A 21512-nucleotide genomic window follows, 5' to 3' on the forward strand; every position below is an offset into this window, starting at 1 on the left:
TTTGTGACTCAAGTAATATAATAAAGGAGAAGTATTAAAGTTCTCTGGCCTTTAGGATAATTTCTGAATAAAAGATCCCTCCTAAAGACCAAAGTCAGAACTGTAAAAGTTTCAGTTAAAACTTCCTTTGTCTCTGAGAGTTACAAATGAACATTTCCACTATCCTGAATCTGGAACCAATGAACACAAAGACCATTAAAACAATTAAGGCCTCTTTCATTCATTTTTGGTGTCTTACATATCATATGTTCAATAACTTTGTGATTTGACTAAATTCTTTGATTTCTAGCCAATGCCTTGGCAGCGTTTCCCTTCAGTTCAGGGGAAAGTACAAAATATTCAGTGCAAGTGGTGAATTACTTATGTCTGTATGAATTAGCTCTCACAGCTTTTTGGAGAAGATACACCATCAGTAGCAGATAAAACTGCATCATTTCAGGCTACTGTCACCTAAGCTCCATTTGACAGGAAAGAAAATACGCTCAGCATTTGCCTGTGATGATTTTTTATTGCTCTGCAATACTCTCTAATGCCTTCCAGCTGCATTGAGGACAATTTGTTCATTTCTCTCAGTAATCAAAATGTGTTTTGACTAGTAAGTCCCTATTTAGTTTTTCTGTAATCGTTTTTCTTAATGGGAGTATTTTCCAGATGTTGTGTTGTTAGTCTAGTCATCCGGGCCCTCTTCCAAGCCCTGTGGAAAGTTTGCTGTCATGAGCTGTCATTGATGGTGTGTTTAACAAACTGCCTAATTACCTGACCCCAGCATAGTTCCAAAGCAATATATAAGGACTCTGGAACAGCCCTGGGAGCAGACACACTCTCTGCTAGGTAAGTGCTACACCTGTCTCTACCTAGAGCTCTTCTCTAGTAGGAGAACAAGGAACTGGGACAGAAAATCCAAAGTTTTCCTTTTGAAAGATTTACTTTTAGCCTATGCTTCCATTTGACATATTTCAATGTTAGGTTATGGTTTATAAAATTATGTTGCTGAATAACTAATGTTCTTTCAGCATTTAGATTTTCATTTATCAGTGTTATAACTTTAAACATTGTTGTGCTGAAGTGCACCCATGTTAGAAAATGACTGTGACTGCAGTCTTCATGTAATAGATTTCTGCAAAAATTTATTTCATTAATTGCTAATAATGAATTTCTATAGTCATACTGCAGAATTTAATGGCTAATTGACTAATAATCAAGAGGGAATTTATGGAGCAATTCTAAATTAGCGATTTTTCCTTGAACAGTTTTATTATTTATTTTACATTTTTATCAAGCTAGTCTTATATATAAAGATTTGCACAGCATTTTAAAAAATTATGAATTAAGTCAATTGTAGATAGTGATGTGAGATTATTTCTTTTTAGGAATGATGTTGTACCTGAAAGTTATGATCACATGGAACATACTATGCATATCCCTGGTGGTCCTATCACTGTCCTTGATTCCAGAAGTGTCTTCTCAAGGTACTGTAACACACAAAGCTGAAGGGAGGGTGTCTAGGAGTGTGTGCCTGACACACATTAAGAATATTTCAAATGCATCTTTATAAAAACACTAAGTTCTAGAACTTTATTCAGATAGGAAATATGATTCAGTTTTATCATCACTGAATATTTTAATAAATAAATTCTGGTGTAGCATGGTCCTCTTTTTTTGAGGAGTAACATAAAAATATAAATATAATGTAAAATGTATATGAACCTATTGCTTATTCTTTAGACAGCCTACAGAGCCTCTTGCCCTCATACTGATGTATTTAGCACTAGTGCTTTGCAGTTTGATTTAGAAAGAATCTAACATGAGAATATCCACAAAGGTTGGCTAGAAATATTTCAATAAGCTCAGGGAAAGAAATGTCTCTACCTTGCTAAGTGCTTTCCCATTAAATGCACCATTATTACACCACTGAGGCAAATTTGGGGAATTATTTGACTTTGATAGTTCAAGGTTTGTAATTGATTCCTTACTAAACTAACACTGTTATGGAAAAGCAGAACATGCCCCCTAGCAAATCTGTACTGTTGCAGCTCTCTAATAGCTCTCAAATTTTCAGGGGGATGACACTAGGTATTACTTGCTGGTAGAAAATGATTTATTACTACTTGATAGCAGAAGGCACAATGCCATGTATCCGAGAAGTTCCTCAGGGCACACCCCATGCCAGATGTGACCTTACACTGACCCCTTGATAGTTGATGCCTTCCAACCAGTTTCAGCAAAAATAAAGACTTTTGCCAACAGCAACCAGGACCATTCAGGCAATTTCCTTATAAGTAACTCCATAACTTAAAAGTCATAAACTGAAAAGAAGCAAATGAATGAAGAGGTGCAACTACTGGACTACTACATAATATCCATATAACTACTGGACTTATTTTCTTTCCATAAAGGAAGAAGGGTTCAATATATTGGGCATATATCCATAAAGGAAGATGTCCATTTTGTCTTTTCAACTGCTGTATTAATAGCCCAGTAACCCAAGTCCATTAATGTTTCCAGTTATCCTTTAGTTCCACTTTTCTATTTGTGGAAAAGTGATAACAAGCATTACAAGTACTGGCTGAGAATCACTGTATATGTAATAGATATAATATTTGTTATCCCATGCTCTTCCTTCAGACACACACACGTGGAGTGTCTGTTGTTAGCAATTGTCTTTGGTGTTGTGTTGTGTTACATGTTATTTCCTTGTTGTTCTTCAATGTTTCAGCTGATTATCTGTTTGGGCTTGCTGATTGTTCAGCTTCTTTGTTTGTATTTAGGGACGCTTCACTTGTGGTCCTGCATGTTTCATGTCCAGAAGAAGCTGTTAACTGTTATGTTTTCAGAGATTTCAGAGGAAGGGGAGGGTTGCAGGGTGAATATCTGATTTGGCAGCCGAAGGTAGCGAGGCCGAGCTGGAATGCTCACAGGTTAAAGCAAGACACCTCCTGCTGTCTTGTTTTACCACCTGTTATCTGCACCATTTCTTGTTAGACAGCATTTCCCAGCAGTCAGACAGTAAAGCCATTATTGGATGAGCTTTTCTGTTAGTCTGCTAGTACATCATCTTCTAATTAACAAAATGTACTTCATAGGAGTTACAGGGCTAAATTCCAACTGTTCTTAACCTTAGAGCTGATACCAAATTCCTCCCTGACATCAGGGAAAAAAAAAATATAGTGTAGGGAGTAAGCAGATTTTGAAACTTCCAATAAAAATGGCTTCAGGGACCTGTATTTATTATGACAGCGCTCTCCAGTTTGCAAGCTAGCCTGATTAGATGGGTTATTAGGAACAGCATTACCAGCAGTAAAAATCAGACACCTAGGGGGGTCTGTCAGGTATGGGTGCGCAGATGCATACCTATTATGACACAGAGGGTGAACTAATTTGGAAAGTAAATTAGCAAAGCTGATAAACTGTCTAAGGGGCTAGTTTGGAAGCCTCTGGTCATACTACAGAACCAATCCTCAAAGATTCCTTAGTTTTCGAAAGAAAAGGGTTAAGTTAGCTCAGTGGAAGACCCCTCTAACCTGAAAATATGCTGCTGCTGGTCCTCAGGCTGGCTCAGAGCAAACCTCTGCTCCCCACACCTTCAGGAGGGGTCACACCAGGCCCTCAACTTCTGCAGTACTGAGTGAAGAAACCACAATCTGTAGGAAAAAAAGAGAGAAACTTTAGTCCTTTTCCATTCAGCATTTCCTTAAGGACCGTTGTGGTTGGGCAATGCTTATGCCAGTGTTGTGTGATTTTAGATGTATCGAGCTGTACAGGGAGATGTGGGGCAGGGTACTCTAGAGAGCATGACTGCCAGTGTGATTTTAACTGTCACCACTACATGGAGTGCTGCCCTGACTTCAGGAAAGTCTGCACAGTGGGTAAGTTCCCAAACACAGCCAGTTCCTCTCCTCAAAATTCCCTTCCCAGCTCCCTACCACACCAGCATCTCCTCTGAATGCTTAAATGTCTGTTGGTTTGCTGTGTCCTTGTTCCCTCTCATACATGTGTTGCTGTTCCCCTCAAATATTCAAGATAACCTCTTGCAATCCAAAGAAAGTTGTGTATCCACAGGTTATTGCCAAGCAAAGAATTTTGCTTTTTACAAAAGCAGAACTAGGCAAGATCGGCAAAAACAGTTTACTGTTTGTTTTCTACTCCTTAATGCATTTGTACTGTATGTGTTTGTCTCTTAGACAAAGAAAAAAAAGTGTTAAAAGCCAATTCAGGGTTTTGCAGAAAGAAATTCTGACACATTCCAACTCAAATTTAAGAAGTGTGGATGCTGTGGGGTCTAATCCAAAGCCAGGGTGTCCTTCCATAGACAGAAATTGACTCTGGATCAGAACCATGTCCAGAGTCTGCTGGAAAAGGTGTTTGGATGAGTATTAATTTATGCTTTATTTATAGGCAAAACTGCACAATGTAAATAAAAACAGATTATTGCTTTACTGAGCATTAAAAGCATATTCTTAGGAATCACCAATGACAGAAATATCAGTGATTTGGATAACAGTAGTTTGTTACACTACACCGTGGTTCCAGTAGGATTACAGGAGTAACAAATACTTCTCAGAACCAGCAACACCACTGAGTGTTGTTCAAAATGCAGACCTAGCATTCCCTAAAATTCCAGTTCTGCTGCCCTGACACACACTGGGGACACTTTGCCCTTCAGTCTTCCCCATCCTCATTTAGCTTTGTGGGGGGACATCAGCATTTCTCACAGCTGAAAATGCAGAGTGAGGCATTTTAATTATGGAGGCTATTTATTCATTGTGGGTCAGATTCTAAAAGTATTCTGGCTTCTGCACAACATTTACCCAAAATTTAAGGCTAGAGGAAGTCTTCCCTGTTCTACTCTAAATCAGTGAGTCCAGGCAAGCACAGGAGGTGCCATCCTGAAAGGATGCAGGCAGTCTGCCTAAGGACTGTTGTCCAGCTAGTGTGGAATCTACACTGACTAAATGACAGAAATGCCAGACACTATTTATGAATAAAATTTTCCCTAAGATAATAAAAATAATTCTCACCTGTGCATGTGGGATGGATCCACTGGCATCAACACTGATTCCACAACTGCACTAATCCAAAGATGCTCAGAATCTGCCTATACAGTAATCTTAATTTTTCTAGATAGTCATTTAACTGTAAAACATGATTTTATGCCTTGTGTGCCACAGAGACAATGACTTCAATAGAGACATATATGGAGAAATTGCTTTATCTGAAGTCTAATAGCTGTGCACACTCTAACACAACATGGTCATTATTTGATATGAAATAGCAGTTTGGTCAGTGAAGTTTCAGAAGTTAACCAAACATGAAATATTAAAATTGTGTGGTTATTAATCATGTCAAAACATGGTATATAGTCCTTTAGTACTAATAATTTAAGAACTGTATTAAACAGTTCCAAACTGGTGTCTTGGGGTAACTTGGCTAACCTGTTCACACAATTAGGTTGCAGTGTTTGCCTGGACATACCAGGTACACTCCGTTGTCACCTAATTAGGTGAATTATTTTCCAGAAATGCTTTGGTAGACACATCATTCTTGTTGCAAAGGGATCCCCTGGTGAACACCTTCCTGCAAACCTCGCCCAGAATTTAAATATCACTTGAGATCACTGCTCTGTGGCTGGGGAAGCAGAAGCCTCCTACGGTGGGACCTGGCTAAAGTGAACGCGGCGGTCAGGTTCTATCGCACTGTCAATCCAATGGCCACTGCCGTGGCACAGTGCCCTTCTGGTGGCACTGCCTGATCCAAACCCCACATCAGAGACAAAGCCTGGATCAAACCAGGATAAGCACCTGATTTTATGGAGCTGCTCTTGGCACCAGCTCGAGCCAACAACTTCACTGTAGAGAGGTCCCAGCGTTGCACGTGAGCTGGCCCAAAGCCTGACTGTGTTCTCTGCCTCTACAGCCATCTCCTGCGAGGGACGCTGCTTCGAAGCCTTCGAGAGGGGAAGGGAGTGTGACTGCGATGCCGACTGCGAGCGATACGGAAAATGCTGCCCAGACTACGCCAAGCACTGTAAAGAGGGTAAGACATTTCTCCATCTGTTTCTCCAAGACATATTTAAGTAGAGGTGCTTTACCATAAACAAAACTGTGTGGGCTTTGGTGACAACTGAAAAACAGAAAACAGAACAAAAATAACAAAACCTAATTTCACAAACAAATTGGCCAGCTTCTCCAAAAGCTGAACACTTTATGGAAACATACAGGTAGATATCCTGGAAGCCATCACAAAGTTGTGAATTCTGAGTTTAAAGTTGCATTTTACATTAGGCTCTTTTGGCGCTAGCTATGCTCTGTCAGAGGCCTTACTCAGAATACCACGTGTAAGGATATGGTCTGCCCATCAGTAATAGAATTCAATGAGAGAACTGGGGAATCAGAATGGATTTGTTTGGAAAAGACCTCTTGAGATCATTGTATCCAACCATTCCCCCAGCACTGCCAAGGCCACCACTAAAACATGTCCTCCAAGTGCCACATTCACACAGCTTATAAATCCCTCCAGGGATGGGAACTCTACCCCTGCCCTGGGTAGCCTGGGAACCCAAACTTCCCCTGGTGCTCCTAGGGGTCATTTTCTCTTGTCCTATCCCATGTTCCTGGGAGCAGAGCTTGACCCCCCCAGCTGCCCCCTCCTGTCAGGAGTTGTGCAGAGCCACAAGGTCCCTCCTGAGCCTCATTTTCTGCAGGCTGAGCCCCTTTCCCAGCTCCCTCAGCCCCTCCTGGTGCTCCAGACCCTTCCCCAGCCCCGTTCCCTTCCCTGGACACGCTCCAGACCCTCAAGGTCTCTCTGGCCATGAGGGCCAGAACAGGACACAGCACTCGAGGTCCCTCAGCAGTGCCAGCACATGGCACAGCCACAGCCCTGGGCCTGTGCCCACACCAGGGCTGGAACAGCCCAGGGGCCACTTGCCTCTGGTCTACCTGGGCAATACCTGGCTCACATTTAGCCACTGTCCCCAGCACCCCTCCAGGGCCTTTTCCACTAGGAAGATGAATAAATTAATTGCAGTAAAAAGCTGAGCTCATCCTATAAAAACAAGGTGAAAGGTTCAACTTTATGGAAAGTTCAACTCCCTTAAAATCTCCCCCCCCCCCCCCCTCCCAAATCCAAAAGTGGGGAATGGCTACTCTGTGCCTTGGGATAGCACTACCTGGAGCTCCAGACCACTTGCTTGGGTCACCACAGTCACTGGCAGCATATTAGAAATGCACATCCTACATTCTCCCCATCTAAAATCCAATATGGGAAGAGCAGTCCAACACAGAAACCCATCCTGTGGGGCACAAGGGAGGAACTGGATGTCACATGTGTACCACCACACACATGTTCACAGTGTAGCAAGAAAAAATTTAATGAAACGCACATTTTACCTTTAGGCAAGTTCAGTCCAGGGCTAAATCAAACTGACCTGCAGTCACTTCTTTTGTTCTGTCCTTTGCTGCAGAGCCTGGTGGGGTTTCAGCTGAGCACAAAGCCACAGATCTGGAGGTGCAGTCCCGCCCTCATGTAGCTTTAAGGACACCAGCAAATGAACTCTAAAAAAACAACAACAGAATATGTTTAATTTCATCATGTCCTTAAACTTTCTGGTACCTACAGACCTTAATTAATTTCTGTCAACACACTTGGCAAATGTGGCTTGGCACAGGATCACTGCATCCGCAGAGCAGCCCACCTCCAAGGCAGCCAATTCCCAAAGCCTGAAGCATGACACACAACACAGGTCACAATTATCATTTCGTTCTCTTCACCCAAGTGGTCCCCAAGTGCTGGGATAGTGGCTTGGCTTTGCCACACAACTGCACAGAAATTTAGGCTGAAATAGAGTCTGTATCGAGCATTTTTGGCTGAATGTCTAGAGAAGGGTCTTAGAAGCATATTGAGGTGAATTTGCTGCTTATGAAGCTGCTTAATATTTCCCCCCTTCTGCTGAGTTTATCATACCCAAACACTCACAAAACACTGCTAAACCATTTCACTTCTTCAGTTAAAATAGAATGAAGAATTAATAAACTCTTCCTAATCTTCAAGATTTTCTTCTGTATTGTACTAAATTTTGCTACCAATTTTTGTCGAAAAGATCCAGCAGAAATCCCCCAAACCACTGTATTCAGTATTCTACCATTTAAACTGTGTGTGAATAACTGAGAAATCTGTTAAACCTCTTGGAATAAATTTGCTGTTTTAGCATCCTCTGAACATTTTCTTCTGTACAGTAAAGCCAAGTGTACAATGCATATCCAGAGCTCACTGTTATCTTCCCTGTTCTCCAAAAGCTCTTTAATCCCTGAATACATGTACACACATAAGCAAAACATTCCCCTCCCCAGCAATTTGCTTTCAAAGGAGTCATTCATCTTCAACTACAACAATTTCTCTCTCTTCCTCAATAAAGGTTTCAGGATATAGTGCAATACCCAACCTTGTTTTGAGCACTAGCTCACTGTGAAAGTAATCTTTTGAAACCATGGTCATCCCTTGGAGACAAAAATACCATTCCTTTTGTAAAAAGCTGATTGCACACACCTATGGCAGTCACCAGGCCCTTGGTTGGATCAAAATAACTTGGCCAGTTCCCTGAGCTCCATCACATTTCCTTCAAAATTAACAAGTTCCTTCTACAAGGCTATGCTAGTAGCTCATTTCCAATTGTACAATTTGGCCAACAATTAATTACAAAATATTATCTGGCTCTTACTGGATGCAATTGAATTTCCATTTACTCTTCAGAGCTGAAAAATCTGAACACAACCTCTTATTTCTCCTAAAACTCAGCCTGCTAGAAGTTAGCTTAAGACCCATGTTGTTTCCTTGGTCCATGCCTGCTTTCTAGCTCCTGTTTACCTCAAGGAAACCATTTCTTTTAAAATATCTCTCCAAAACAATTATCACATCTGAAGAACTGCAAGGAGATTATCAAAGTAAAATTATCACATCTGAAGAACTGCAAGGAGATTATCAAAGTAAATTCTTAGCTAAGAGGCTAACTCCTATTTCCACTAGAGTTAGTTATCTGTAGTGAAAGTCAAATAGTTTAGTCAAGAAAGTCAAGTCATCCGTAGTGAAAAAAATAAGACAAATTTTCAGAACATAGAGCTCCACTCAGAATTAATCTCTTTTCCCACCTCAAAATTGCCATTAGCTAATAATACTTCACCTCAAACTTCTGGGAAAAATATTGCTCCCATCTGTGATTAAACACTTTAGGATCAAAAGAGTATTTTTTGCTCTTTTTCACACAAATAATTGTGTAAAGAATCCTATAAATGAGAAGAAACTTAGTTTTAAATGGGAGATGGTCACAGAAATGTTGTAATCACTCTTATACAGTTGACACCAAGCATCTATAAAGATCAAATAATCTGTTAATGGGAGCACTTCTCTCTTTTAGCGCACACAGAAAAGCCAACCCCGGAGACTCCCCCAGAAAACAAATCAACATCTAAAAGGTCCTCCATAGATGAGGAAGAGTCACCAGAGGAAACTGGGGAAGGTAAGCAAGTATATGGATGCACCAGGATGGGTGTTACCTGAAGGAAAATTAAAGACCATTTTCCTGCTCTGGAAATAGAAAGCTGATCCTAGACATTACCAGACAGTTACCAAGCTTGGAAGCACTTGGTTTATAAACTGATTACCTCACCGAGTCCTCAAGACTTTGGAGAGTTCACTTAGCACAGATGGTGCAGAGAGGTGTCTCCTGTGTCTCTATTGGATTGTCACACACATCCTCTAAAAACAGGGTACTGACCATTGTCAGTCTTGGACAGCATCCAGGGCTGGAACAGGAAGGGTGGGACAGTGGTGAACTGGCAGCACAGGAAAATGTTCTAGCAGGTTCCTCTAGCATCAATCAAGCCATGCCTTATGCTGCTTTGGAAAACACATTTATTTATTTATTTATTCTTTCTGACTGGAAAATATGCTGCTTTCCTGTGTTCTTTGGTAGTGTGTTCCAGCATTTGAAGTGATAACTCAGGAGACCAGTTTGAACCTGAAGCACAATTGAAAAGACCCTAGAAGTCAGTCAATATTTTAATTCTCCCACCCTCTTCTTCTTTCTGTTTTAGATTTGGAGTATTTATTTTCTGCTGTTCCAATTTCCTACTACAAAAAAAAAAAAAAAAAAAAAACCAAAAGAACAAAACCAAAACAAAAACCAACAAAAAATCCCCCCCAAAACCTAAAATCCATATAGTGGGTTAAATGAAAGAAAATTAGGGAAATTCAAATAACCGTTAACAGGATTCCAGCTGGCTTGTGGTATTTCAGATACATGAGATGGGAGTGAAACCTATTCTGCAATATTCTGCTCATACTAAACACACAACATTTGTGAACGTAGAACTAATCTGCAAAATCTCAGAGAGAGAATACTTAGGGAGAGATTGAAATGCAGAAGCATTTACTCTTCTTGCTGAATAACAATTTGACTCATATCAATGTAACTATAAATACAAGTAAGGAGAACATTAAATCCATACATTACAATGAAGAAAACAACCCAAGGAACAAAGATACAGCAGGAGATGCAGTCAGGGCTCTGTGTTCAGGAATGATTTTCATCCTCTTTCCCTACCTCTCTCCACTGATTCCAGGTTGTTGGCGCAGACTAAGTTATAATGTAGGGCAGTGGAATAAATCAAAATAACCGACAGGGAAGTGGTCTGTTAGAAGGACTATTTTTTAAGTGGCTTCCTTTCCATGAAAACAGCAGGAAACCCCAGGCAGCTCCACCAATAGGCACCAAACTAAACCCTGAACTGGGGCAGCACCAGGCTGGCCAAAAGGGATGGATCAGCTAAAACTGAGCTGAGCTGCTGCAAAGTCCCATGCAGACAAAACGAACTCCCATTTCACCCGGTCCAGGTTAGTCTGGCTGTTAAAAAAGGACTTGCTATTCCAAAGGAAGCACCTATAGCTAATGGGCGTAATACAATTATAGGCAATACCTCCTGCATAGGAATTCCAATGGCTGAACTGAAATTGTATTTGTTCTGTAGATCCTGAAATCCAAGTGACTACTCCTGCCCCAACCACAGAACCTGCAGAGACAACCCCTGAGGCCACAGAGGAACCAGCGACTGAAGCCGAGCCTCCCACTCCGGATACAGCAGATGTGACCCCTGATGCCACAGAGGAGCCACTGACTGAAATGGACGCGACCGACCTGCCCCCAACACAAGACCCAACCCCTGATGCCACTGAGGCAGCAGCAACTGACACTGAGCCTCCCACCAGCCCCACACCAGAGGAGACAACCCCAGAGGAGCCAACAACACCAGCACCAGAGGAGACAACCCCAGAGGAGCCAACAACACCAGCACCAGAGGAGACAACCCCAGAGGAGCCAACAACAGCAGCACCAGAGGAGACAACCCCAGAGGAGCCAACAACAGCAGCACCAGAGGAGACAACCCCAGAGGAGCCAACAACAGCAGCACCAGAGGAGACAACCCCAGAGGAGCCAACAACACCAGCACCAGAGGAGACAACCCCAGAGGAGCCAACAACACCAGCACCAGAGGAGACAACCCCAGAGGAACCAACAACACCAGCACCAGAGGAGACAACCCCAGAGGAGCCAACAACACCAGCACCAGAGGAGACAACCCCAGAGGAGCCAACAACAGCAGCACCAGAGGAGACAACCCCAGAGGAGTCAACAACACCAGCACCAGAGGAGACAACCCCCCTGCCAGAGGAGACAACCCCAGAGGAACCAACAACACCAGCACCAGAGGAGACAACCCCAGAGGAGCCAACAACACCAGCACCAGAGGAGACAACCCCAGAGGAGCCAACAACAGCAGCACCAGAGGAGACAACCCCAGAGGAGCCAACAACACCAGCACCAGAGGAGACAACCCCAGAGGAGCCAACAACAGCAGCACCAGAGGAGACAACCCCCCTGCCAGAGGAGACAACCCCAGAGGAGCCCACAACACCAACACCAGAGGAAACAAGCCCAGAGGAGCCTACAACGCCACCACCAGAGGAGACAACCCCAGAGGAGCCAACAACAGCAGCACCAGAGGAGACAACCCCAGAGGAGCCAACAACACCAGCACCAGAGGAGACAACCCCAGAGGAGCCTACAACGCCACCACCAGAGGAGACAACCCCAGAGGAGCCAACAACAGCAGCACCAGAGGAGACAACCCCAGAGGAGCCAACAACACCAGCACCAGAGGAGACAACCCCAGAGGAGCCAACAACACCAGCACCAGAGGAGACAACCCCAGAGGAGCCAACAACAGCAGCACCAGAGGAGACAACCCCAGAGGAGCCAACAACACCAGCACCACAGGAGACAACCCCAGAGGAGCCCACAACACCAACACCAGAGGAGACAACCCCCCCACCAGAGGAGACAAGCCCTGAGGAGCCTACAACGCCACCACCAGAGGAGACAACCCCAGAGGAGCCAACAACACCAGCACCAGAGGAGACAACCCCCCCACCAGAGGAGACGACAACACCAGCACCAGAGGAACCAACAACACCAGCACCAGAGGAGACAACCCCAGAGGAGCCCACAACAGCAGCACCAGAGGAGACAACCCCAGAGGAGCCTACAACGCCACCACCAGAGGAGGTAACCCCAGAGGAGCCCACAACACCAGCACCAGAGGAGACAACCCCTGAGGAGCCAACAACACCAGCACCAGAGGAGACAACCCCAGAGGAGCCAACAACAGCAGCACCAGAGGAGACAACCCCAGAGGAGCCAACAACACCAGCACCAGAGGAGACAACCCCAGAGGAGCCCACAACACCAACACCAGAGGAGACAACCCCCCCACCAGAGGAGACAAGCCCTGAGGAGCCTACAATGCCACCACCAGAGGAGACAACCCCAGAGGAGCCAACAACACCAGCACCAGAGGAGACAACCCCCCCACCAGAGGAGACGACAACACCAGTACCAGAGGAACCAACAACACCAGCACCAGAGGAACCAACAACACCAGCACCAGAGGAGACAACCCCAGAGGAGCCCACAACGCCACCACCAGAGGAGGTAACCCCAGAGGAGCCCACAACACCAGCACCAGAGGAGACAACCCCCCCACCAGAGGAGACAAGCCCTGAGGAGCCTACAACAACACCACCAGAGGAGACAACCCCAGAGGAACCGACAACCCCAGAGGAGCCGACAACTCCCAAACCAGAGGAGACAACCCCAGAGGAGCCAACAACACCAACACCAGAGGAGACAACCCCAGAGGAGCCAACAACTCCCAAACCTGAAGAGACAACCCCAGAGGAGTCAACAACACCAGCACCAGAGGAGACAACCCCCCCACCAGAGGAGACAACCCCAGAGGAGCCCACAACACCAACACCAGAGGAGACAACCCCCCCACCAGAGGAGACAAGCCCTGAGGAGCCTACAACACCACCACCAGAGGAGACAACCCCAGAGGAGCCAACAACACCAGCACCAGAGGAGACAACCCCAGAAGAACTAACAACACCACCACCAGAGGAGACAACCCCCCCACCAGAGGAGACGACAACACCAGCACCAGAGGAACCAACAACACCAGCCCCAGAGGAATCAACAACACCAGCACCAGAGGAGACAACCCCAGAGGAGCCAACAACACCAGCACCACAGGAGACAACCCCAGAGGAGCCCACAACACCACCACCAGAGGAGACAACCCCCCCACCAGAGGAGACAAGCCCTGAGGAGCCCACAACACCACCACCAGAGGAGACAACCCCAGAGGAACCAACAACACCAGCCCCAGAGGAGACAACCCCAGAGGAACCAACAACCCCAGAGGAGCCGACAGCACCAGAGGAGCCGACAACTCCCAAACAAGAGGAGACAAGCCCTGAGGAGCCGACAACTCCCAAACCAGAGGAGACAACCCCAGAGGAGCCAACAACTCCCAAACCAGAGGAGACAACCCCAGAGGAGCCGACAACTCCCAAACCAGAGGAGACAACCCCAGAGGAGCCGACAACGATCAAACCCAAAGAGCGAACCCCAGAGGAGCCAACCACCTTGGCAGACTCTCCCACCACCTCCAAACCTGAAGAAACAACCCCAGAAGAGCCAACAACCAAGGCAGACTCTCCCACCATCCCTAAAGCAGAGGATGCTGACTCTCCAACCATCCCTGTAGCCCCTGAGACCAGTAAAGCCACGGTTCCTCCTAGCAGTGCTGCACCCACAACAGTTGGGAAAGACTCCCCCACAACTGCGGCAGGCATGATGCTTTCAGATACCACAGTGGAGAACAAGGAGACAACAACACCAAAGAAAGACAGAACTACTCTGCTTAAAGACATTTTCACAGCTGCAACTGGGAAAGACACAGTTACTGTTGCTATAGTGACAACAGCTAAACCAGGAGATTCTCCTAAAGGTATGGATGACATTCCAAACACAGCTCCTACAGCCAAGGAACCTGTCACTGCAGCAGCTGAATCAGAAACAACTTCTACAGACACCAAGACTGCAACACCAGCAGCCACAGCTCCCTTGCCCAGTCCTACTGTGTTGGTAACAACCATCAACGAAGATTCAACTCCTCAGCCAAGTGAGGCTGTAACACCAAATGAAAAAGAGACAACTACAGACACTGAGCAGGCTGGGCCAGCAGCAGACAAAGACAGCCCAGGTGCTACCTGTATTATTGTGGAGATGACAACAGCTGGTAAAAAAGAGGAAACAACCATTAAAGAAATGGGCACCACACCTGAAAAAGAAATGGAAGATGTCACTGAAAAGGCCCCTGGTACTGCCAAAGAAGAGGTAACTACAGTTACCAAAGAAACCACAACAAGGGATAAAAAGGACACAATAGAAGAAATGTATCTTGTGTCTAATGGGACATCCAAGCCAACAATACATTTCCAGGAGGTCACTGAGGCCACAGAAGAGCCTCATCCAATTGAACCTGAAACTCTGCCAGCAAAAGAGCCTGAGATAATCAAGCCTTTAATACAAGTTGGGGACCTGCCAATGTTCCCTGGAGAAACACCAGGTAAGTGCATTCCAGCAGGTATGAAAGCAGCAGCAGCTGTGGAGTTAACTAAATTCTCCAGGTAGTTTAGAACACTATCTAAATTAATTGGTTTCAGTAATTTGTCCTACTGAAAATTGTTTAAGTTTCTCCTCCTCCTGCTTGCTATTGTAGAAGGTGAAAACAGACAAAAAGTCAAGGAAAAAGACGAGAAATTTCTAAATCCCATGAAAAAACTGCTAGAAGTCAGGCTGCAAATCCTACCCTCCCTCATGGTACCTAACCTGGTGTTTTGCAGCCACCTACTAAAAATGTCCTATAAAAGAGACAAGAAGTCTCTTGCCTTGCTTTTTGCCACAGCCTTTTTCATGCCCTTTGTTTATTTTAATCAAACGATCATAGCCTGCAGGTTCTTGGGCAATTTTTGTATCAGATACTGAAAGATATTTTGGGGAAAAAAACTAGGGGTTTAGATGCAAAATACTTGAATTTCAGTCTAAAAGAGATTCATCCTTTATATTTAAATGAAGGTTTATTTTTTAAAGAAATAACGAGAGGGAGGAGAAGCCGCCAAAGCAGCTTAAAGGAATAATAAAATCCTAAAGCATGTAGCACATGAGGTGCTTGTAGGTGTTTTCCTGAATTACAGGTACTTAGGTGGCAATAAGCAAAGACACCCACACCTGGTCACTCGGCACTGCCGGGGCCACAGCACCAGAGCCAACATTCCCGAGAACACGTCCCCGATTTGGAATTAATCCCTGGCCCACCGGCGGGGCCGAGGGGAAAGCTAAGGCCGTTCTCGTGAAACCTTAAACAAACCCATCTGGCTGTGTTTGCAGAGAAGAACGACGAGAAGGACCTGTGCAGCGGCAAGCCAGCGGACGGCATGGTGGCCCTGCCCAATGGCACCCTGGCTGTCTTCCGAGGTGAGACTGCTCCGAACATCCTCCACCTGCCCCGGCAGGGCCCGGTTCCTCCGGCCCCGGCCCTCCTCCCTCACCTGCCCCAGCCTCCTCCTCCTCCCTCAGCTTCCCTGAATCCAATCCTTCACCTTCACCGTCACATTCCCCTCCTCCTCCTTCACCTGCCCCGTCGCTCTTCCTCCTCTTTTTCCTCCCTCACTCGCCCCGGCGCCCCTCACCCCTCACGAAACTCTCCCGAGCCCAGAGTCCGTCCCCTCAGGTCCCTCATGGGGCCGGCTCAGCCTCGTCCCCCGGGTCAGGACGGCCTGTCCCCTCGCTGTTCCCGGGACAGGACGGCGATGTCCCCGACGCACCTCACGCCTGTCCCCCCCTCCAGGTCACTATTACTGGCTGCTGAACGGCCGGAGCCCGCCGACCACCAACCCCCGCCGGATCAGCGACGGCTGGGGCATCCCCTCGCCCATCGACTCCGTCTTCTCCAGGTGCAACTGCGATGGGAAAACCTTCTTCATCAAGGTGGGAGTGGTCCCGGCCGGCACGATGGGGCGAGGCTGATGAGGAGCAGCTGGGGGAAAAGGAGGCTCAGGGGAACCTTCTGGCTCTGCACAACTCCCTGAGAGGATGGGACAGCTGAGGAGTCGGGCTCTGCTCCCAGGGAACAGCAGGATGAGAGGAGAGGGCCTTTGAATACTAGGGAAAAAGATTGCCTAAACTTATTCCTAGTATGTTTCCCAGCTTGAAATAAAATGCTAATGAAATGCCCAGGCCTCATTAAAGCTGTCATGCAGTTACTTCCCAATAAATCACTCAGTCCTGGAATTCAAGCTGCTTGTTGTATCTATGAAAATTTAAGAGATTTAGAAAAGAAACCCCTTTGTTCAGTAACTCCTCTTAAAATTAGCTTCTAAAATACTCTTGCCCTACTCAAAGGTTAAAGAGCTGCAGGAGGTGCCTAATGAAGTTGTAGTTTTATCCCATTTGTATGGATGTAGGAGTGATTCCAGTCAGATTTACAATGTAGCTATCAAAGTGCTAGTGCTTGTTTATGATTATTCTTCATGTTTGTTTTGCAGATGAATAACCAGGAATTAACTTCCTCTAAAGCTCTTTTTTTTTCTTGTATTTTTTTTTTTCCCCTTAAATGCTCAGGGTCCCCTGTACTGGCGTTTCACTAATGGTGTTATGGATAATGGCTATCCCAAACCTCTCGCGACTGGATTTGCAGGGTTAAGTGGGAGAATAGTAGCAACCCTCCCTGTGGCAAGATACAACAGCAGACCAGAATCTGTTTATTTTATCAAAAGAGGTATGTCTGGTATTCCTGGAGTTCAGGGAACATCAAAAGGGGCTTGAATTGCCTTAGTCAGGAATTCACTGTTTCTCTTGACCCAAGACCTATTTCTTTCAAACACAGAAACACAAGTGATGCCAGTGTTCCAGGTACTCAAAAATAGCCTGAAGCTTTAAAAACTTTGTACTAGAACTTGGAGGTCTTTCAGTGCATTTTAAACCAGGTCTGTAAGGGTGAGAATCCAGGAATCAAGTACTGTACTGGCTGAACATTGAAATAAGTTTTATCTGGTGGTAAAGCTATTTTAGTCTCAAGTTAATTAGAGAAGGGAAGACTTTAGTCTTGGTAGTTCATAACTGTGTGTGAAAATTTCCATCTCTATTTCTGATTTCCTATTTTAAAGTAATTTCCTTATCTTACATGAATTATGTACTGCCACAAGAATGTTATTTGTTATTGATTCCCTGTGTGTGATAAGAATACAATGATATTTTCATACCTGATCAAGTTGGGTGTTTTTGGGGGGGGATTATATTTTTTAAACTAACAAAACAAGCGTTTATTTTAGATGGAAACATGCAGCAGTACGTGTACAGACAAGAACCAGCCAAGAAGTGTCAAAGAAGAGCCCGGGTCACCATCAGATACCCAGCCTTTGTCCCCAGAGTTGTCATCCGGCGGCGCTTCCAGCGTGCTGTGCGAATGCCGACCGTCATCCGCACCGTCAGGATCAACCCCCATGCCTCAGGTAAGGGGGCACTAAGGCTCTCTTACACAGATGCTTTCACCTCTGACACAACATTGTGTTTGGAAGGTTTTAATGGCTGTAGGGACACAGCTTCTCACGGAGGGTTCCTTTTGCTTGCAGGAGTTCTGCGCAAGGAAATCCAAATGACAACGTACTGGAGAGGGCTCCCCAAGGTTGTCCACTCAACTCTCTCTGTGCCCAACCAGAACAAGCCCGATGGCTATGACTACTATGCCTTCTCTTACAGTAAGTAAAACTAAAGCACATCACTATAGTCCTCAAAAGATATGGGGATGGGGAAGAAAGTACTTGTGGTACTGCTTTCAGCACTACTAAAAAGTCCTGAGAATTAAAATGTTGCCCATAATCAAGAGATGTTTCTATTAAAAATCAGGACAATGTGAACCAATGAATGAGGTTCAAAGCAACCAATTGGGGAACGCATTGCCAGGGAGTTCAACCTTGTAAAGGGACAAACCTTAAATGAAGGATTATGTTAATGATAGACTAAGTCTTTGGATCACAACACAGCAAGTTTTTCAATGGCTTCTATGGAACTATGTTTCTGACAAAACATAAAAAGGAGGGAGATGAACCACTTGACTAAGCTCAAATAAAGTATTTTGATCCTGCATTAGGTAGACTCATTCCCCCAGCCAGGATCCCTTATAAGCATTCCTCAGTTTTCAAAAAACTAAATAGCTCTAAGAACAAGCCATACCCAAAACCAGGCTATTAAAGTCCCTGTCAGTAAGATCCAATTCCTCATCTTGGAGGTCACAGGCTCATTCACACTCAGGGACCACAGACTTCCCACTTCTGTAGGGGGTACAGGATTGTTGTGGATGCAGTTAGTTTGATTTCCAAATTCTTAAGACTATTTCTGTGTTCTAGCAACATAAGAACATTCTTCCCTGCTCCTGCTCTTGGGACAGATTTAATTATTAGCAATGCCATAAAACTTACTGCAACCAAGGACACCTGAAAAATAAAGCTGAGGACAGAAATTTATTGTTGGAGCCTCTCAGCTCCCTGTATGCACATGGAACAGTAAATCTGTTATCCAGGCCTAAGTGACATTAAAATGCAGGCTTGAATTTGTGAATTCTTCCCATGAATTAAATGTAGTTTCTGGAATTTAATCCTGACCTCTCTTCCTTTCAGATCGGTACTACAGTTTGGATATTGGCAAAAGAATAGCACGGCCTGTAACTGCTCTCACAGGAAAGACTGTAACCAAAGACTGGTACAACTGTCCCAGCAAGTGATGCACAGCAGAGGAGTTTAAATCAAGATGCCATTTGGATGTCAATGTTTTTTCTAATTTTATTAATAAAAGACATTGAAATATGTGCACACAACTCTAAGTATTAAAATGCTGCTTCAAGCTCTGGCTTCATTACACTAAGCAATCACAGGCAAACTGGCATTTTGTATACACAGCTGGAAGTCCTTTACATTTCATTTAACTAATGTTTCCTCTGTTCAGGCCTCCTCTGCCTCCCATGGCATGAGTTACACCTGTGCAGGCAAAGAAAACAAGTGCATTAGTATAAACCCTTCTAATCAACCATTGCACAGGTGATACTTCTTCATTCCCTAAAGAATTGTCAGGGCTGTGGAGTGGTTCCTTTCCAATACAGTTCAAGTTCCCCCTCTCTCCCCCTAAGCCTCATGACACATGTACATGTCACCTGTGTCATGCAAAAGGCTGGAGGTGACTTATGATCCTGAGCCAAACCAATGAGCAGAGGATTCTTACCACATCTGAAATCAGTTAGTCCCTCCTCCTTCTTATTAAAAAAAATGGTGACAGATGGAAGAAACTCTATCCTAGTCCCATCTCCTTATTTTTTTCCCCTTAAAATACCAGCTAATCTATATTTCAATGCTAATATTGAGTCTTCTACAACGTTAAAATAATGCAAAACAGAACAAAAACCCATCAAAGCCTTTTTTTTTTAGTACAGAAGTTGCAAAAATAATTTCTTGCCATGGTTTAACTCTATGACACTGAAAAACCTGTAATACTTCCAATAAAGCTTTTTTCAATGAGTACACATTGATATAACTGGAATCCTTAATGTACCAAATGGAAACTCCTCCAATGCTAAAACCAGAATTTTCTAAACTGCTGTCCTAACAGACTTCTGGAACCATCCTTTAAAACTTTGAAGATTAATGCATTTTACATTCTCTCTACTGATAAGAGCCAGGTGCCACTGCAGAAGGAAGTTTGCCTGTCCGAAACCTGCTCAGCCTAACACGCTAAAGCCAAACTAGAGCTCAGGGTCACACTGGAGGGCAGGGCTGCTGTGTCACTCACTCACTCCCTGCCTGCCAGCAAGGCCAGCTGGAAGCAGCCAGGAGCACTTACCCCTCTGCCTGTTGAACTGCCGGCCACGCACGCCCGTCCTCAGTGTTGGGGGCTGCAGCCGGACACGGCGCAGGGACTTGGGCTGAGTGCTGCTCGTGTCTGTGGGGAGAGGCAGTGCAGAAAGAAAGGGTGGCCGTGCCTGCCAGCTTCTCATCTTTACATGTTTTGATATGGGCTATGCTTTCTTTACTTAAGAATGATAAAAATGCCTTCCTTATTTTATTGACCTCTCCTCCAAGATAAATAAAAGCTTCAAAACAAACAAACTGCACTTCTCTTGCTCTCTATACAAGGGGTTAATTGATAACTCAATAGAGATTAACTTATTGTTGTTTCACAATTTGATTAAAAATATTTTAAAACTGACATAAAATATGCTAGTGGGTAAATCACCAAAGTATCAGTAACGTTTGCTCCTTGAAGTGTTATTCTTTCTTGGCCTACTCCAGTTACTGCAGTCCAAGGAAAAATGGTTTACCAAAGTACCAAAGAATCTATAGGCATCAAAATATGATCTTGCTCTTACGGAATCTGGGCAGACCTTAGAGCCCCTTCCAGTGACTAAAGGGGCTCCAGAAGAGCTGGAGAGGGACTTGGGACAATGGCCTGCAAGGACAGGATGAGAGGGAATGGCTTCCCACTGGCAGAGGGCAGGGTTAGATGGGATATTGGGAAGGAATTATTCTCTGTGAGGGTGGAGAGGCCCTGGCACAGGGTGCTCAGAGAAGCTGTAGCTGCTCCTGGATCTTTGGAAGTGTCCAAGGCCAGGCTGGACAAAGCTCGAAACAACCTGGGCTAGTGGAAGGTGTCCCTGCCTATGGCAGGGGTGGCACTGCATGGGCTTTAAGATCACTTACACCCCAAACCATTCTAAGAGTCTTTGATTCTAAGGATTTTATCTTATTTTGTGTATCCTGGCTACCAGCCACGATGCTGGACAAAGGAATTCCCACTCTTAATGAAAAGGTACAAACTATTATTGTGATAATCCTGTACCTGCAGATGAACTCGAAGGAGGATCCTGACTAGTTGAAGGAAGATCTGACTCATCAGATGCTTGAACAGATTCTTCTTCTTGCTGGCTATCAATTTCTAGACCTGCTTCTGAAGTAATGCTAGAAGGGAAGGAGGGGGAGGAGAACCATGTAAGTGTATTTGTGTAGTTTCAAAA

General features: G+C 44.9%; 2 protein-coding genes across 7 annotated transcripts in view; one reads left to right on the forward strand and one right to left on the reverse strand.

Annotated features, from left to right (window-relative positions):
- Positions 1 to 721: 721 nt before the first annotated feature.
- On the forward strand, positions 722 to 19325 carry PRG4 (proteoglycan 4). 2 transcript variants are annotated; one of them, XM_059854559.1, is made up of 12 exons: positions 722 to 831; positions 1371 to 1469; positions 3744 to 3866; positions 5914 to 6033; positions 9407 to 9508; positions 11019 to 15020; positions 15842 to 15928; positions 16302 to 16441; positions 17075 to 17231; positions 17785 to 17964; positions 18085 to 18210; positions 19129 to 19325. In XM_059854559.1, the coding sequence occupies exons 2-12, from the start codon at positions 1373 to 1375 to the stop codon at positions 19230 to 19232; spliced, it is 5238 nt and encodes a 1745-aa protein (XP_059710542.1). In that variant the 5' UTR covers positions 722 to 831; positions 1371 to 1372; the 3' UTR covers positions 19233 to 19325. The 2 variants fall into 2 exon arrangements, with proteins under 2 accessions (XP_059710542.1, XP_059710543.1); XM_059854560.1 differs by lacking the exon at positions 3744 to 3866 and having other exon boundaries at positions 724 to 831.
- The window catches only part of TPR (translocated promoter region, nuclear basket protein), a 33472-nt gene continuing 31224 nt past the window's right edge, over positions 19265 to 21512 (reverse strand). For all 5 annotated transcript variants that reach the window (XM_059854558.1, XM_059854555.1, XM_059854557.1 and 2 more), the window contains exons 49-51: positions 21338 to 21456; positions 20342 to 20440; positions 19265 to 19485 (exon numbers count right to left, since the gene is read on the reverse strand). In XM_059854558.1, coding sequence (XP_059710541.1) covers positions 19430 to 19485; positions 20342 to 20440; positions 21338 to 21456 — 274 coding nt within the window. In that variant the 3' untranslated portion in view covers positions 19265 to 19429. The remainder of the gene's footprint in view (positions 19486 to 20341; positions 20441 to 21337; positions 21457 to 21512) is intronic.

Source organism: Haemorhous mexicanus, chromosome 9, assembly GCF_027477595.1.
Source record: "Haemorhous mexicanus isolate bHaeMex1 chromosome 9, bHaeMex1.pri, whole genome shotgun sequence".
NCBI lineage: Eukaryota > Metazoa > Chordata > Aves > Passeriformes > Fringillidae > Haemorhous > Haemorhous mexicanus.

Bases quoted from the DNA above. Each gene is read 5' to 3' on its own strand.
- PRG4 (XM_059854559.1), top strand. From the start codon at position 1,373: ATGATGTTGTACCTGAAAGTTATGATCACATGGAACATACTATGCATA. The intron at 1,470-3,743 runs GTACTGTAACAC...GTGTGATTTTAG, and splicing joins TCCAGAAGTGTCTTCTCAAG to ATGTATCGAGCTGTACAGGG. The intron at 15,929-16,301 runs GTGAGACTGCTC...CCCCCCCTCCAG, and splicing joins CACCCTGGCTGTCTTCCGAG to GTCACTATTACTGGCTGCTG.